The sequence below is a fragment of the Xiphias gladius genome, chromosome 23 (assembly GCF_016859285.1).
Source record: "Xiphias gladius isolate SHS-SW01 ecotype Sanya breed wild chromosome 23, ASM1685928v1, whole genome shotgun sequence".
In the NCBI taxonomy this organism is placed as follows: domain Eukaryota; kingdom Metazoa; phylum Chordata; class Actinopteri; order Istiophoriformes; family Xiphiidae; genus Xiphias; species Xiphias gladius.
Window position 1 is genome coordinate 28,849,116 of NC_053422.1, and position 16,749 is coordinate 28,865,864.

The window sequence follows — 16,749 nt, forward strand, 5'->3', positions numbered from 1 at the left end:
CCTCTATTTGCTCCGACACATTCTTCCTAGGCTTGTCCTTCCATCTGGGTATTTGAAACCTGAGGGACTTTACAGACGAAAGCAGAGAACAAAAGGCGGACGGACGGGCAGTGTCAGCGGTGTGAATGTAGCGGCAGCCTGGGTGTCTGTCTGCGCGGCGCACAGCGGTGCTGCTGGACCAGCCGAGAACGCACCGAGTCCCGTCCCACATCTTGTTTTACCCCCCGGTGTCACGAAAACGGCAAACATGATTCTGTTCGGGACTGTGCTAGTTCTTTTCTTCACAGGTACGTTCAGAGATTTCATTGTTACTACAATAACAGAGACATGTTTAATCTTTTGTGAAACACTCGAACAAAACAATCAGTCTTTGTTTAGGTGGTCTTTTACTCGCAAGTTACATTGAGATGAAGATTGTGAGTGAAAGTCACACACTTTCACAAAGTCACAATTTCATTTGTAGCCTCACATAATATTTATTCCTCTTTTTTATTATATACTTCCATTACTCTGATTTGCAGTTTTTGACTCATTTGGTCAATTTCACAGTCTTGGAGCCACGGGGATGTAAAGATGTTTTTTTTCCTTACAACTTTTCAGCAGAGTAAGAAATGTTTTATATGGCTGTTACTGACTATTTAAATTGTCAAGTGTAATTTTAGTGTCAATAATTCAGTTTTTATCTGTGGTTCTGTGGTGCTCTTAGTTCAAGGCAGAACTGTCTCTGCTATTTTTTCGTTCAAAACGCCACTAGGCTACACCCTTCCAGCTCCAAGCCCTGAACTGAAACTTTAAAATGATGAGCTACCCCAGAAACATGCTGACTGAGAGGTATCAAAACCTTAGTAAGACACAGATGTTTTATTTTATTGTTTGATTTGATTGATCTATTTTTATTGTTTAAGGTGAGCTTGTCTTGAAATCAGTTAACAGTTCTGCAATATTGTGATTTTGTTTAATACCATATTTTGTCCCATTTGTAGATCAAAAAGACATAAGCGTACAAATACTAGAAATATTCAAGTTAAAAAAGTAAATTTTGTTAAGCAGAATCATTGTGATAAATGTAAAATGTACATAGGAATGGCAGAATGTCTTAATTATATACCTTAAAACTACTTAAAAATCTGCTTAAATGTGCCATGTAGATTAAGACGGATGTTAATGGGATAAGTAACTTTAAGAGAAAAAAACAAGGGCTTAAACAAGAGATTTTGATCCTCCGTAGATTAAAGCCTTAAATGTATCTCCTCAGTCTGCCCTTCATGATTAAGGTGCTGAATCACTTTATCCCAGGTGTATTTTAGCAGCTCCCCCTGCAAACAAAGGAAAAGATTCAGCCATGAAATTAATTGATTTTGGGGACCCATACTTTGTATGAATTTATAAATAGTCTAAGTGAAAATCAAGAATTTTTTTTCCAATTGTGCCCTTCATATACACATTTATGGCTCTCTTTACAGTGCTGGAGATGCTTTTTCTTGTTTATGGTAAACGGAGAACCTTAGGGGAACATTTATAACAAGTTTCTTTTCTTCACTTTACAGTAAATGTTCTATATACTGTAGAACCGTTCTAGATCTTATTTTTGACGTACAGTAGACCTTTTGAAATTTCTTTTCTTTTTTCCCATTTATTGTTTTCTAATGAGGACTATACAATCTGAGTTTTGACCGTTTTAAGAGGTCGTGCGGATGCTTAAATTTCTTCTTCATGTAAACAAATAGCACTGAGAAAGGGCATGGTTTTAACTAAAGCGGACTCTTGAAGATTGGAAACTCCATCTTGATTCCATAAATAATTGCATACATTCTGAAAAACACAAACATTTTTCTTGAATTGTTCAAAATCTCAAATGAATAAAAAAATTGATCTTATTTCAGTATTTGTAGTTCTGAATGTACGGGCTTGTATTGTCACTCATGCAGCTTTTTAATGATCACTTTTTAAGAAATGAACTTAATGATGAGTGCAAGTGTGATAATGTCCTGAGGATGACCTTGTTATGTTTACTCCTTTTTCTCTTTGTGTGGTTTGTATAGATGTGATGTGTTCAGGAGTCTGTGTCTGAGCACTAAAAACTTGGGAGGAAAAATACGGAATGAAAAAGGATTCTTAACAGGACAATAAACATACTCTTAGAGAGCTTCTCTATAGGGTTGTGTATAGCAGCATGGCTGGTTGTGGTCAGACCTATAACAACTATTTATGGTATTATATGACACTGTAATGTGTTGAGAGTCACAGACAGGTGTGAAGGCAGTATTACGAAAGAGCAAAAGCGGAGTTTCAGGGTCAAAGAAAAGAAGAGTCAAGTCAAGGCTGCAGGGTCTGTGGTTTTTTGTTACATATGTTATTACATACATTACAGACCGTAAGGAGGGGCCAATGTACAGAGGCAGGTTTACCGAAGCTGTAGAGGAAACATAAAAAACCTTTCTGGTCACCTACAATGAAGAGGGTTGTGCAAATCCTTCTAAGGCCTGAAGATTAGATAACAGCAGTAGATTGGTCAACACATTCTAAACTCTGTGGCTACATTTTAGGAATACACAGGGAGAGATTTGTATGCATAAAACAAAACTTGAGCGAAAAAAGTCTGAATTTCATGCTATGTTTAAAGGACAGGTTTAAAGTGTAGGATTTAGTGGCATTTAGCACTGAGGTTGCAAATTGCATCCAACTAAATACCCCTCCTTTATCCCTCCCTTTACAAGCGTTTAGGAGAAGCTACGGCGGCTTTCAGGTAATGTAAAAACAGGAAAGTCTCTCCCCAGAGCCAGTGTTCGGTTTGTCCGGTCTGGGCTACCGTAGAAACATGGTGGTGCAACATGGCAGGTTCATTTTAAGATAAAGAAAACATGATTCTTAATTCCAGGTGATTACACACTACTGAAAACACAACTATGATTATTATATTCCCTTTCTGCCATCAGATCCCCCTTAATCCTACACAATGGTCCTTTAAAGTATTATTTTTCTCTTTCCTCGTTGATTTGTCAGATTGTTAGCACTTAAGAATGTGAGAGGGCACTTGCTAAAAGTGCTTCAACAGAACATTGTCATGTCTGGCTGTTAGAGTCAGAAGCTTAAGTCTGATGTTATGAAAAAAACAAGACAAAAGCTGATGAAGCGCACTGGAAAGTCACCTGACATTACTTAGAACATGGACGATAAAGCAGTTTCAGTTTTAGTTATACTTTTATGCCAAACCTGCCGTGTTTGCTCTCAGTTTTGGACTTTAATTACCACTGACATTTACCAAAAGGTTTTTGATGTGTACAGATAATTTTAAGCTTTATTTTCTTACACTACATTAGTTGCATATGTGCAGTTAATGTTTTTTATTGGCAAAAATCAGGTTTTGTGTTGTAGCAGTTAATGAAAATTATATCCAAACATTTTTTGTTAGACAAACCCCTACAGCTCTATCAGATGGGCTCAAAAAGTCCATCATCATTAGATGGGATGGCTTTGTGGAATTGTCTGACGGTATTTGACTACAACGGCTGTTGTTGATTTTGGGCTATATATGATTTTTGTTGTCTTTTTTCAGTAGTTTTGGTTTAGTTTGCATTTGTATTTTTACCAGTTCGCTTCAGACATTTATCCATTGCTTTTAGCTTTTTGTTGGCTTTTTTTCTAACTACATTTCTTGCACTCTCAATGGCAGGTGTTGCAACTGACATTGGTCGATCGAAGACTGACATTTGTTGTGACATTTAACATACTAAAGATCACATTACACCATTACAAGCATATTTGTGTGTTTTTTTCCTCCTAAACACATACTTGGATATTTATTATCAAATCATTATTTCTACTTTTTAAATTTCTAAAATTACCTGAGCTACTCCACAGCTCTTCCAGGTACCCCCTGGTGGCTGCAAGAGCACCCCCTGGTTCACAAGCAATTGGTAGATCATATCATTACTGTGGAATGACTAATGAAATTCCCCAACAGTGGCTTTACATGAGCGTGGTCTGTACTTCAGCATGACCCCAGTGTCTTCAGTAGCCATGTTAATGATTGTCCAGCATGTAGTGACACTGTTATGTTGAGTGACAGGCTCATATATCCCCATGTCTCTCTTCGTCAGATTCAACCAGCCTCCCTCCTTCTCTCTCTCCATCAAGGCTTTCAGGTTGTGTCTGATTTTTTTTTTTTTTAATCTCAATCTCAATTCCCCCTCGGATTCAGCGGTGCGTCAGAATAAATTGTTCAAGTTGTTCAATGAGGAAGTGCAGTCAACCGCTGCCGGTGTGCAAACACATTTGGAGTGGCGGTGGTTGACGTCTTATCGGTGCGCAGGCAGGTGTACATGTTTGTGTGTATTTTTAGCGGTGGGAAGGTGTGTGACAGGACTAATTTGTATAGATGCTGCTAGTGGGTTTTTGAAGACCTATACTGATACCAATACTTTGGGAGAAAAGCTGCTGAATATTTACTTTCTTTTTTGGATCATATTAGCATACAGTTTACCCCTTTTGGTTCCTCTTAAGGGCCTTGAAAACCTGTTTTCTCATTTAGATGCTTACTGAGATTGATGGGGTTCTACATAAGCACACTATTTTCTGCCAAAGTGACAACAGGTCTGGTTATTTAAATGAAAGCTTTTTGTTTGTGGTATTTTGTCAGCTCTCTTGTCACTGGTTTAAAATGCATGGGGCTCCTTTATGCCACGTATTCCCATAAACCAATCAGAGTTTAGCAACATTTGAATCAAATATTGTAAATGTGATCAAACCTGACCCACACAGTAGTTGAGTTTTTGAGTGTTAAACAAATAAATAACACCTTAAAATGTTTTTTTCCATAACTTTTAATTTGATTAAAGGTAACCGCTTTGTGGCTTATCAGTGTTATTTTAAGAGGGAAAATAAACCTCTCTTAGCAAGGTCATTAGCTTAGCTCTGTCGCTAATGGAATACTAAGTTCATTCCACTTACTCCTGTTTCATATGTCTGCAAACCTTCTCTTTAGTGGTACAGATGGTGATGGAGGAGGTTAAATAAAAATGAATGGTGCAACACAACTAATAGGGTATGATAGCTTCTTCCATTGTGGACTCTATGGCTCTCCATTCCCACAAATGTTAGTTCTGTCAAGACAGTCTGCTATTGGTGAATGGCGGAATTCCGTATGTCAAAGTTCACCAAAAGTTGAAAAAATTTGTGCATATTTACTTTGCCCGTGCGACCTAATTCACTATTCATGGCGATTCCACTGGCAGTTTTAAAAGCTGGTGTGACCAGGCCTTTAGACTTGACCGAAGTCCTCCTGAGCCTCATTGATGTTATGCAACTGTTTTCACAGGCTGAATAGCATTCAACAAAACCAATAAACTAACCTTTATGTGAAAAATTCATTGATTGCCCCTTTCAATAAAAGGAAAATATCAGTAAACTGATATATCGATACGTATATAAGGGATATATTGGTCTAACTTTAGACATTATTACATCTAAACACACCAGCTTCACATAGCACATAAACACATACACATAGACACACCAACACACACTCACACACACGCACACAGGTGTCAGGTGTTTCAAAGTGTAGGCTATCTTATCATGGTAACACACCTATTACTGATGATTCCACAGCAGTGTGGGGGTGTGTGCTGTGAAAAACAGGAGTGAGAGGGAGAGAGAGAGAAAGACAAAATGTCTTATATGTATCGAAGTCCAGTGACAGACAATGACGTCTGTGAAGAGCAATGAGGCCTGAGAAATGAGCATCATAAACCTGCTTTGATGATAAGTGTAAAAAATTCTCGGAATAGGAGAGGTGGTCATCCGGGGTCAGGGGAGAGACAGAGGGAGACAGAAAGAGAGAGTGAGGGAGAGAGATGGAGGGGATTGAAGTATATGAGGTGAATGAACTTAGTGAAAGAAGTGTCAAAATCCATCTTCCTTCTTCTGTCACTTTTAAGGAAAAATGAGCAACTTACCTGGCCTCCATCCACCTGGTCTGGGTGGAGGTGTGTGTGTGTAATGTGTGCATATGTGAGGGTGTATGTGTGATATGGTTCTTCTCAAAGGGAATGGTGTATCCAAGGGGGAAATTTGGAGGTCTTCTGTATATTTCGTTGCTAACTGGGATTTGGAACTCAAACACAGGGTCGGCAGATGGTGTGTTGGCTTCTGCTTCCTTGGCTGCGTTTGTGTGTGTGTCAAGTTTGTGAACAAGCATTAAACTGAGTGCTGTGTGTTTGAAAGTATTGGTGTGTCCTTACCCAAACTCAATGTCAGACACGAGTCAATGGTCCCTGAAGGTACTGCTGCTCTCTGTGGTCAGAGCCTGGAATGATCTCAGGTCAGCCGGGGCGTGACCTCAGGCCCATCTGCTATCATGATGACAGATGTGTCAGAGACTGGCCTCAGATCTGTGGCTGGACCCCAATCCCCAGTTAGTCTTTCCGACAGACCTCCCTCCCTGTTGGCAGGAGGACCTCTGCCAGTCATTTAGTTTAGTACTTCAAATCCAAAATATGTTTGAATAAACACTGAATCAAATGTGTTTTGATCTTCTGTACTTCTTGTTAACTGTAGAAGTACGAGGCACAAAACCCAATGAAATAGAGGGGTCTTATGCATCGCCCTTGGGAGATAAATAATAATTGTCAAAAACATATTTCAGCACAAAATCTTTATTACTCAGTCAGATGTTTACTTCTTAGTGTCTCTGGCCAGGCAAAGGCATCCTAAAAGTTTTCACACATGAAATTCATTTCGAAAATAAAACCTAATTGAGAGAAGTTAGAAAAACACAAGACATAATAATCTATAGCTCTGAAATGTGACAATAAAAAAAGAGACAGAAAAAAAAGACAGAACATTCTGGCTATGTATCGAAAATACCAAAATCTATAATGGGGCGACCCAGTGGCCTGAGGGTTTAGCATGCTAAATAGTTCAGTATGTTTGAAAAGAAGTATTTCTTATGATGTATTGTTCGATCATATCTAATGGCAAAAGAGTTTATAGCTGCTGCAAAAGAGATTATAGCTGTATATGGATGGGGTGAAAAGCCTGACGTCGTAGTACCCGCAAGGCCTCTCTACAAGAATGTGATGACTCTATATAATTTCACACCTTTATACACCTGGCTAAATGTTGCACAAAGTGGATGTGATGGTCGGATAGTCTGCTTCGGAATGTTGCAAAAATTGCTGTACACAACCCCTCCCATTTCTGACATTGGAAAGGTGAGAGGGAGGATGTTTCAGACAAACACTTTCTTTGAAGCCAACAGACACCGTATAGGATAATCGCAAAGGTGTTTATTGCAACTTTTGTTGTATGTCTTTTACCATCTGTCACTCATTTCTTGTCAGCTCTCTACTGTCACTAATAAAAAAAATGCTAAGAAATACTTAAAAAAGAAACAAAAATAACATCATACGATTCGTTGTTTTACAGTCTACAAAGCTTTATTTTCTTTAGATTTCCTTTTCCTTTATTTTCTCATGTGTATGCGAGGAAATTTTGACCTAAAGGTGGCATTAGAGAAAGTGGGGATCATGAAAATTGAAAATCAAAATGTGGAAATTTGGGAATCATCATCTTGGGACCATGAGTATTTAAAGCAAGTATGTTGGAAACCTGGTGAGTGGATGTACTAGTAGTTCTAGTTCAGTAGTAGTACTAGCCTATTTGTGGTCTGTGATGTGTGTTCAGGATCCTGAAGATCTCACAGGCCTAAAGCTTGTGATCATGTCTGCTTTGAACATGTAATTTACATAGTCAGCCCTGATTTGGCAGTTATGTCATGTTGCCTCCACCTGGTCACATGACACAGATGTTCTTGATCGATGTATTTCCATGCATTGTTTTTATTTAAATCCTAGCAGGCTGTTAAAGTTGTATCGCAGAGAATTAAAGGAAGCTGTTAACTGCGATTCAGCTTTTCTTTCATTTTTGTTTAAGTATATTTACATATTTGACGAGTAGAAATTATACAAACAGAAATCTGACACCTGTGTCAGATGACATTTCCAATTTTCTAACAAAACACAGACTGACAATAGTCTTACTCTGCTAAAATACAAGGACTGGGGGCAGCTGCTCCTTTAATACACAGTGACATGGCAGGAGTTCCTTTGCAAAATGTAAAGAAAAATTGGAGGCATGCATCACTGTCTGAGACCTTTGCAACTATTCAGACATTATCCATTATTTTGCTCTTTTATCATTATCACACTAATTACAGCTCCTCTATTACCTCAGTTTCTCATAAACAAGGAAGCAAGGGAAATGAGAATGTAGAGGCTTAATGATGCAGAGTCTCTGAGTGTCTGTGAAATGTGATTAGAAATTTGCAGGTGACACTGACTTTAGAACAAATTATTCTGGTTAATTTAGGAGGGGGAAGACTGCTGGGTTGCGGGCATAAAGTGGCAGAGAGGGGAACCAAAGCTCAGCTCATATTGTTGATTTTCTGCAATCTGCTCCACAAGGTCTTGCTCCCAAATTTTTTTTTTTTATTAGAATGATTGACTTATCCTGGTTCTGCAGAACTAATTTTTGCTCTGTGAAAAGGTCACTCGGACTCCAATTATTGGCTCTGAAATTTAAGCCATAAGCCATGAATGGACCCTTCTTTTAACGTCGATGAAAGATGCATGGCTTTGGTATGGCATTAAGGTTGGAGCGTGTAACGTTATGTTAAATTCTTCATGATTGTAATACTGTCAAACTCATGTAACACAATTAACCAAGGTCATATTGCTTGTTCCCTGGTTTTCTGACTAAGAAAATCACAAGATGACTGAAAGCCTTCACTGGCTGTTGATTTTAGTTAAAAATGGACTATATTAAGGCTGTCACTTCTTTAATATAGTGAAGTATCATCATATTGTCAGTTTTATCAAAAAACAGGTTCAACCAATAGAAAATATAAATAAATATAGGACGACCCTGATTATAAGATTACCCGCTTTTTCCAACATCTGTTGTTGAGAAAATTACTTTTTGAGAATAGAAATCACTTTGACACTGATCCTGTTGGAAGAATTTCCATGTTATCCTGCTAATCCAAGAGGAGGAGAATCCTCATAATTGAAGAATTTTCTGTTGTATATGTGAAACATGAAATACTGTAATACGTAGAAAAAAAACAACATTAGTGTGCCTTTTCTATCAGTCACAAACTCGTTTTCAATTGTCATGAATTTATTGGGAAAACCTTCAGAAACTCCTGGAGGTGAAACTGGACTAGCCAAACAATTTTAGTGTTGACTAGCTCTGAATCAATAGACTGAAAACACTCACTAGCCTAGCAACATTAAAGCTACAAACAAACAATAATGCAACACTCTTTAGAAGATTGATAAAGACTGTTTGATACAGTAAAAGAAAAATGTGGACAAAGCTAGTAAGTGTACCTTGAGTTGAGATTGCTTTGCTCAAAAATGAAATTGCATGTGTAAATTTAAGCTAGTCCGGAAACTAGTATGCATGAAACCCACACTGCTACTGAGCTTACATGTCAATGGTTCCATCTCTGTGACAACTGAGCAAACTTCACCTGCTGATGAAGATCGTTTGATAAACTTTAAAGCTCTTGAAAAGAGCTAGTCGGTTGACCTTGAGTTGGGATTGTTTCATCATATTTCCAAGGTCAAAAATGAACTTTTAAGCAAATACATAGTTTATTGATAGGGCAACAGGGTATGGAATAAACCAGACTGATGGTGCAAAAGCCCCTCACTGAAGTAGAAGTCATGGCCTTTTATACTAATACTTTGGAATTTGAAGTTGGACATATCTTTACTGATCAAATATTTAATTTTTTCCACGTTGACATGGCAGTCAAATTTCAAAATAAAAAGTAACAGTCATTGACCATATATTTCAAAGCGACACTTGTTGGAATCTATACTTATACATTGCTGTAATAGGTCAGAAGCTACTGGACTTGCTTTCCATCCCTGAATATGTCTGACGAAGCTTTACAGAAATGAGACAAAATGTTTTCATCAAATCTACAGCAAGCCCACCTTTGCAGGTTTAGATACCAAAGCTCTACTTCAGCTTTACAGTGCAATAAAGTGTTAATGAATAATTGAACTAACTTCTTGGCCACTTACTGATTATCTCAGTCTCCAAAATGTTGACTATACCCATCTGAAACTGACATGGCATTTAAGTGAGGATCTGTGTGATTATGTCTATTTTGTCTCTTGATACTTAGCACCTGTTGTTGTGTTTTGTTTTGTTTTTTGCACTTTGTAGAGCTATATTTTCCAGCAAACACTGTGGTCACTACTGAGATGTCTCTTTCCCAGTCATTTTTTTTCATGCATGTTCAATTTAAGTCTGGGATTTTATAGATGGCTGTCTTTTCTGGCTTTTCATTCGGCTATGGTTGCCATCACTTCTCATTCTAACCAACCACTTATGCCTCTCTTTGTCCCAAACAAACCCAAAAGGCAAAACACATCACTTCCAATTCTCATTGCAGTGGTGGGTATGCTTTCACCTAGAGAAAAACACACCCTGTTTCTTCACCACAGCCAGCTCTGAGTTTTTCTGTGCCAAATATAAGAGGAAGACATTTGAACAGAGAGAAGGATTAGAGCTGATAACAGCACATCATAACAGACAGTATAGAGTTTATTCTGACCAGGTAAATCAGTGAGACTCTGCAGTTGTAATAAGGAAGTTGAATCACATTGTGGATTACCTGCAGTTGTGCTTTGTGCTGTAAACCAAGCCAGCAGCTTTCACAATAAATCCAACCCTGTGCCACATGATGTAAAAGTAATAGGTGAAGTGGCCTTAGGTGATATTGTATTGACCCCCGCATCACTCTTCATTGCCATAGGGTGGCTAGTGATTGATTTATTTATGTGTATTTGTCTGTTTATCTGTCCTTCACAAACAATATATCAGAGTGATGAGAGAATTATAATGACACTTAGGAAAATTCTATTTAATTTCCTATTTTCAAATTACACAGACCTACAATTACTGGATCAAAAAAGATTGCATATTACTATTATCAGATAAGTATTTTGTGTATGTGTGTGACAGGTGACACACAATTTACTACTGTACCAGCTGTACAGTCAGTGCATAAGCTAGCTAGCAATTTATTCACTGACCTAGTGTGTGTGGCGTGTGAATTAGAGTGTGTTGACAGCTTAGCCTGTGACTGAACTCAAAACAGACTGGAATCTCTCTTTCTTTCTGTTACTTTCCTCCATTTTTCTTTTCTTTTTCATACAGTCATCACTTGGGGTCATGCAGCACTGGGATAAGTGCAAATTAACAACATTTTCAACTTGTGCACACGTTTCTTGCCTTAGTTTGCACTGCCCACTCTTTCCAGGCTGTTTATTCCCAAACACCCATTGTACTAATTGTACAGGTGTTAACTGTAACTAGCTAGCAACAGATGTACCCAATGGGTGTTTGCAGAGTGTCTCTGCGTAGAGTGTGCCTCAGCCTCAGTTTGCCCAGCTTAAACTTCAGTGGTTTCTGTTATTTCTTCTAGAAAGCGCTACTTTTTCTTGTTTTATCTGTTATTTCATGAATTGGAGTCATTAAACCTTGGAATTAGCTCAGATTTTTCTCATTTTTTAAGTAAACATTTTCTAACGTGGGCATCTTCCATTCAACCTACTGTGCCCAGAGCTAATAGAAAGCCAAAGTCATTACTTCATGTCCAGGTTAGCATCTGTTCTTCTAGCTTCTCTACTTCAGTACAATCTCTCATTCAGGATTTTTTTCATTGGTCTTTATGAAAAAATGAATGTGGACCTAGCAGTTCCTATGAGAAGTTGAAACCTTGGTGATTTTAAGACAGACAACATAAAATTCACCAAGAATGCCAGTACTTTCAATTACTTTCCTCCAATTTCTCTCCCTTATCCTCTGGTCTCTAAAAGTTTATAAAGTTTTTGCGTTAGCATGAATGTTTTGCTAAGGCTGAAACATTTTCAGCTTACGCTTTAGTTTGCACTGCAAGTTGACTCTGGGTCAGCTTGCATGTTTCCATTGACTTTATATAAAACTATGCTGTCTCTAAGTTGCTTTGAGTTCTAATCAATAAATAAAAAAAATGCTGATTTCTTCCTGTGGAGCCTACATGAAAACTATTTTTGTTCATTCAATTTTGACTGATCAGTCATGTAATTTATCTTGTTCACAAAATATGTGGTTTTACAGGGGGTACTGTGCCAGACTATTTCTTGGCTGGTAGCTGTGATCTCCTGGAGTCTTAAAGTGAGGTTGTCAGGCAACTGTATAGCACATAACCGCCTAATAAAACTTGACATTTTTAGAAAAATTTAATAAATGGTGAAAATGAGAGCAATTTGTGTGTTAATTTCAGTCCATTCATGTCAGTGTCCCTGGGTTGGGTCCCTGTTGAGAGGCCACTGATTGGCACATAAATCCCAAAATTTCTAAACCTATGCAGAGTGCCTTTAATATGATGTCACCTCACTGCAAAACAACAACAATAAAGAAAGAGATCATAACATTTATCTTTTCTCACTTTTTCATGTGAATCTAAACCTACACAGATCTTGATTAAAGAATGGATATAACACCTACTGTAAACTTAGATGCCGTTAACATCTTTATTAGCATTCTATAGTCAACAATTCTACAGCTGACCCTGTCCCTATGGCAAGTAAATCTGTTTAAATGGGATTGTGTGCTCCAACATGTATTTCTCTTGGGTGTGAGTCAGAATAAATGAAGCTTCACATTCCATTCAAAACCTTGAATGTTTGGTGATCACTTGTTGCTGAATTGAGAGAATGTTAAACAAATGTGCTCAGTTTGAAAGGTTATTTTCCTCTAAACTCACCAGACTCTTCTGTGTTACACACAGTGCAGATATGAAGCAGATGGCATACTGGATGTTCATCGACCATCAGTGGGAAAACAATGATAAACTCTGCCAGCACTGATGGAGAGTGCTGCCTGCTTTCTGCAGACACAGTGTGGCGACAAAAGTTTAATCTTTCCTTCTGCTGTCTACTGATGACAAACAGGTTTAGGAAATTCTACCAAAACTGAGGCATGTACATTTATTTATCAGCCTCTACTTCTTGTTATTTTCAGTTGAAGATAAGTTAGTAAAGAGCTTTTTTTCTCAGATTAAACCTTTTGGAGTCTGGGGGGAAAAACACTTACTGCCAAAGTTAGGTTTAGCTAACCATTTTCACTTTCATGCTTGGCCCTGTTGTAGTCAGCATGGCCCTTCTGGCTTGGAAACACACACTGTTTCTTGGACTTCCTGTGGGAACACTTGAAAAACTCAGAAAGGGGCCTATGATAACAATAACAAGGCAACAGAAAAACTGGCTACCTTATTCATTTCAATGGGGCTTACTTTGGTTCAGTGAAGAAGTCCTGTCACAGACAGCTCCAGCCAAGAAGTGCAGAGTAGTACAGCAAAAAAGCACTGACATTTGAAATAATGCAAATCACTGACCTTACTTAATGGGATGTAGTGTGGTTCACTGAATTTGTTTAGAGAGAATGGAATGTGAAAAAAGAATGGATAAATAAAAAAATATATATATCTAATACTGTTCATTTGATATTTCTGTTTTTAGTGGCCTTTAACAAACAACATTTCCAATTAGCCCAAGACCTTTGTGGATTAAACATAATGATGATGCAGAATTTCTGGAAATTTGGTTGCGCCAAATTTGGAAGGAAATCTGGCCATTGTTGCCATGATGAATTTTCCAGAGTACAAGCTACCCTTTAACAACATGCCACACACCAACAAAGCCGCCTTTGTTGTTTTATAGCAGTGCTATTGTCCATACTGAAGCAAATTAAAGACAAAATTGAGAACAAGATGGGTTTCCTACCTAAAGCTATAAGTCCAACCTCCAAAACTGAAACCGACAATGTATGTTGCTTGTAAATGCCTTCCAAAACGACGCATATAAACAGTTTTGGAAGTCTTATCATCTGGACAACATTGTTTGTCAGTGCCTTCTAAGATTGCTACAAATCACAGCTACAAAAAGATACAAATGATGCATTTTCTAAATCTGCCACAGCTATATTCGAGGTTTGGATGGGTTTAGGCACAGTTTGGTTAGAGTTGCGGAAAAATTGTAAAACTACAATTGAGCAAACAAAATAATCCGAGGTCCACTTAGTAGCTTTTTTCTAGAGATTTCAACTGCATCTCCTAATCTTCCTGAGTTGACTATTCTCTATGGCAACTGAGCAAACAAAATCCTCTGAGGAAGACAATGCAGTTGAATTGCAGTTTATAAAGTGGACCTTGAGTTAATATTCTTTTTTTTTTTGGTAAAGAAGGACCTTTCATGATTAAAATATCTACTTTGGTAAGATAAGGGAATGTTTGTTGCCATGGTTAAAAGAAAAACTACTTGGTTGAGGTTAGGGAAAGATGGGGGTCATGGTTAAAACAAACCAATATTGACTGTTGGTGGGAAATGAGTTGCGAACAGCAATGTCCCATATTAAAGTCACACGCTTTGTCAACCCCTCTAGCCACCTTTTGTTCCTGACAGACAAGACAAGACAAGAGTCACAATTCACACATTTGCAAGAGTTCTTTGTCAGTTGAAGTCTCAGCTACAGTGTTTAGCCTCAGTCGTTGCTGTGTGTGCACGGTCTAATTTTGGCACATTTTATTCAGCACAATCTAAGCTGAATTAGATGTGAATAAGAAAGTCTGGACAAATGCTCACTGTGACTCAAGAGCTGTTAATTTAATGAAATCCATGCCAGATGAAGGACATAAAGAAAAGTTAAAGCAAAACTAGTATTGAATTAAAGCAAAAATACATACCCTGCAACGGCTGACATTACACAGACAGGCCACTGACTATAGTGTATTTCCTGTACCCATATAAACCAGTATTGGACTGCCAAATACCAAAAATCTAGTTATGAGTATCACATTAAATTATTGCAGCAAAATGAGATGTGGTGGCCACCTATATAATAGTTTCATTGATTTGGGAAACATCTTTATTTTTATGCAGTGAATGTGCCGTAGATGGTGTTCTCTGGCATCTCTCTCGTAGGGGGTCAATCAAGGGCGCTAGGGTGCCACCCCTTCTTCAATTCATATCATGAAATACATATTTTAATGAAAAATATTTTTTGTTATTTCTGTGTTGTGTGTGTATAAATTTCAGTTGTTACTCTCACATAAATCATATATAAGTACAGAAATCTGCGATGACTAATGAAAAAGTGCTGCCTGCATCTTTATCTGTGTGCCAAAGGGCATACTTTTCTTTACCTGAGGTGGTATGTGTGTAATATGTTCAGCTTCTTCTGTACGCCACTGACTGGTTGACACTGCATGCAGAAAACAACTGGACCTGGGGTGGAAAATTTTATGCCCAAGAAATGTTGCCAAATTGGGCTATTTTCTACTCAGTTGGGCAGCTTTGGGATAGATAATGTCGGTATAAATAAATAAAATTTTGAGCTTGTTTTTCATAGTGCGAATGTTTTTACATTTTTTTTTCAATATTCATATTCTTTTCTGGCTAATAAGGACGTTTATGAACCAACCTGGCACCACTGCAAAGACAGGCGGGCGCGTCTAATTGACCAAGCTAAGTCAACTAACCAGACACGCCTGCCAGCTTCTAGCTGTCAGACCAGCTTGTAGCAACAATGGCTAATATAGATGATTATATAGATGAGCAATCTGCTGAAACCGGTATCTATTCATTGTTCAACAATCCATTCAGCCAATATCAAGTTCACAGTGATAAATCTGGGACCAGACCAGCCGAAGGACTTGAATAATAAACAGCCTTCTGGACATGACCGAGGGAAGTGCTACATTACTGGCTTACTGGATGTACTAAAAGGCATGCTCTTTTTTTGGTTCTCATGCCTGCTGTTTTGGACATCCACACCTGAAAAAGTTTGGACGGAAAAGGTCAGCTGTTACACAGATACAGTCCAGGTTCATACCGTGCAATTGTTTTGGAGTAAAGCAGCCGTCATACTGATTGATCCTGAGCTCCATCCAGAGCTGTCTGAAAAATATATTTAAGAAACTAAAAGTTTAATTCTATTTCCCCTGGAGAGTTTCCTCTGTCCTATCAAGTTTATAACTACAGTTGTTAGTTTTGCTACTTAATGTAATGTCCACAGTAAGTGGCTGCATCGTGTACAGGCTCTGTTGGACTGCCTGAGACAATTCTGACAGGTCCATGAGCCACCGATCTTACACCCAGTTCTTTTCCCCACTCCACTATCTCTAAGCGTAGGTCTCACGTAGTCTACATTCAACCAATTAGATTTTTGCTGGATTCACTCGTCTGTGTAGTGTGGAATAAAGCTCTTTCATTAGTTTCACAGTGTAAGAAATATATATCAAAGTATTACATGATGTATTGATGGAAAAAAAAGTGTGTTTGTTTTGCTTGTTGCTTTTCTGCTCCTTTTTTGTTAAACTTCTCCAGAACCTAGATTATTATTTTGTCATCACCGTGCTTGAAATGAAGATTTTTATGTTTTATTTTTCCAGGAGTTTGCCTGATTAAACAAACAAGATATAAGATGTTAATTAGTGAGCTTTAGAGGGGCTGGTAAGAGGATATTGTTACCTTTGGACAGAGCCAGACTAGCTGCTTCCCCATTTCCTGTCTTTATGCTGAGCTAAACTGTATGTATATTTACTTTACAGATATGAGGCTGGTATCGATCTTTTCTCTTACGAAATTTCTTGCAAATGAGAGTAGCAAGAAATTCCGTAAGAGAAAA

At 38.0% G+C, this 16,749-nt stretch overlaps 1 protein-coding gene across 1 annotated transcript in view; it reads left to right on the forward strand.

Moving 5' to 3' along the window:
• The first annotated feature begins 247 nt into the window (after window positions 1-247).
• gfra3 (GDNF family receptor alpha 3) overlaps window positions 248-16,749 on the forward strand; it is a 52,840-nt gene continuing 36,338 nt past the window's right edge. The window contains exon 1 of the mRNA XM_040119405.1: window positions 248-287. Within this exon, the coding sequence (XP_039975339.1) occupies window positions 248-287 (40 nt within the window). The remainder of the gene's footprint in view (window positions 288-16,749) is intronic.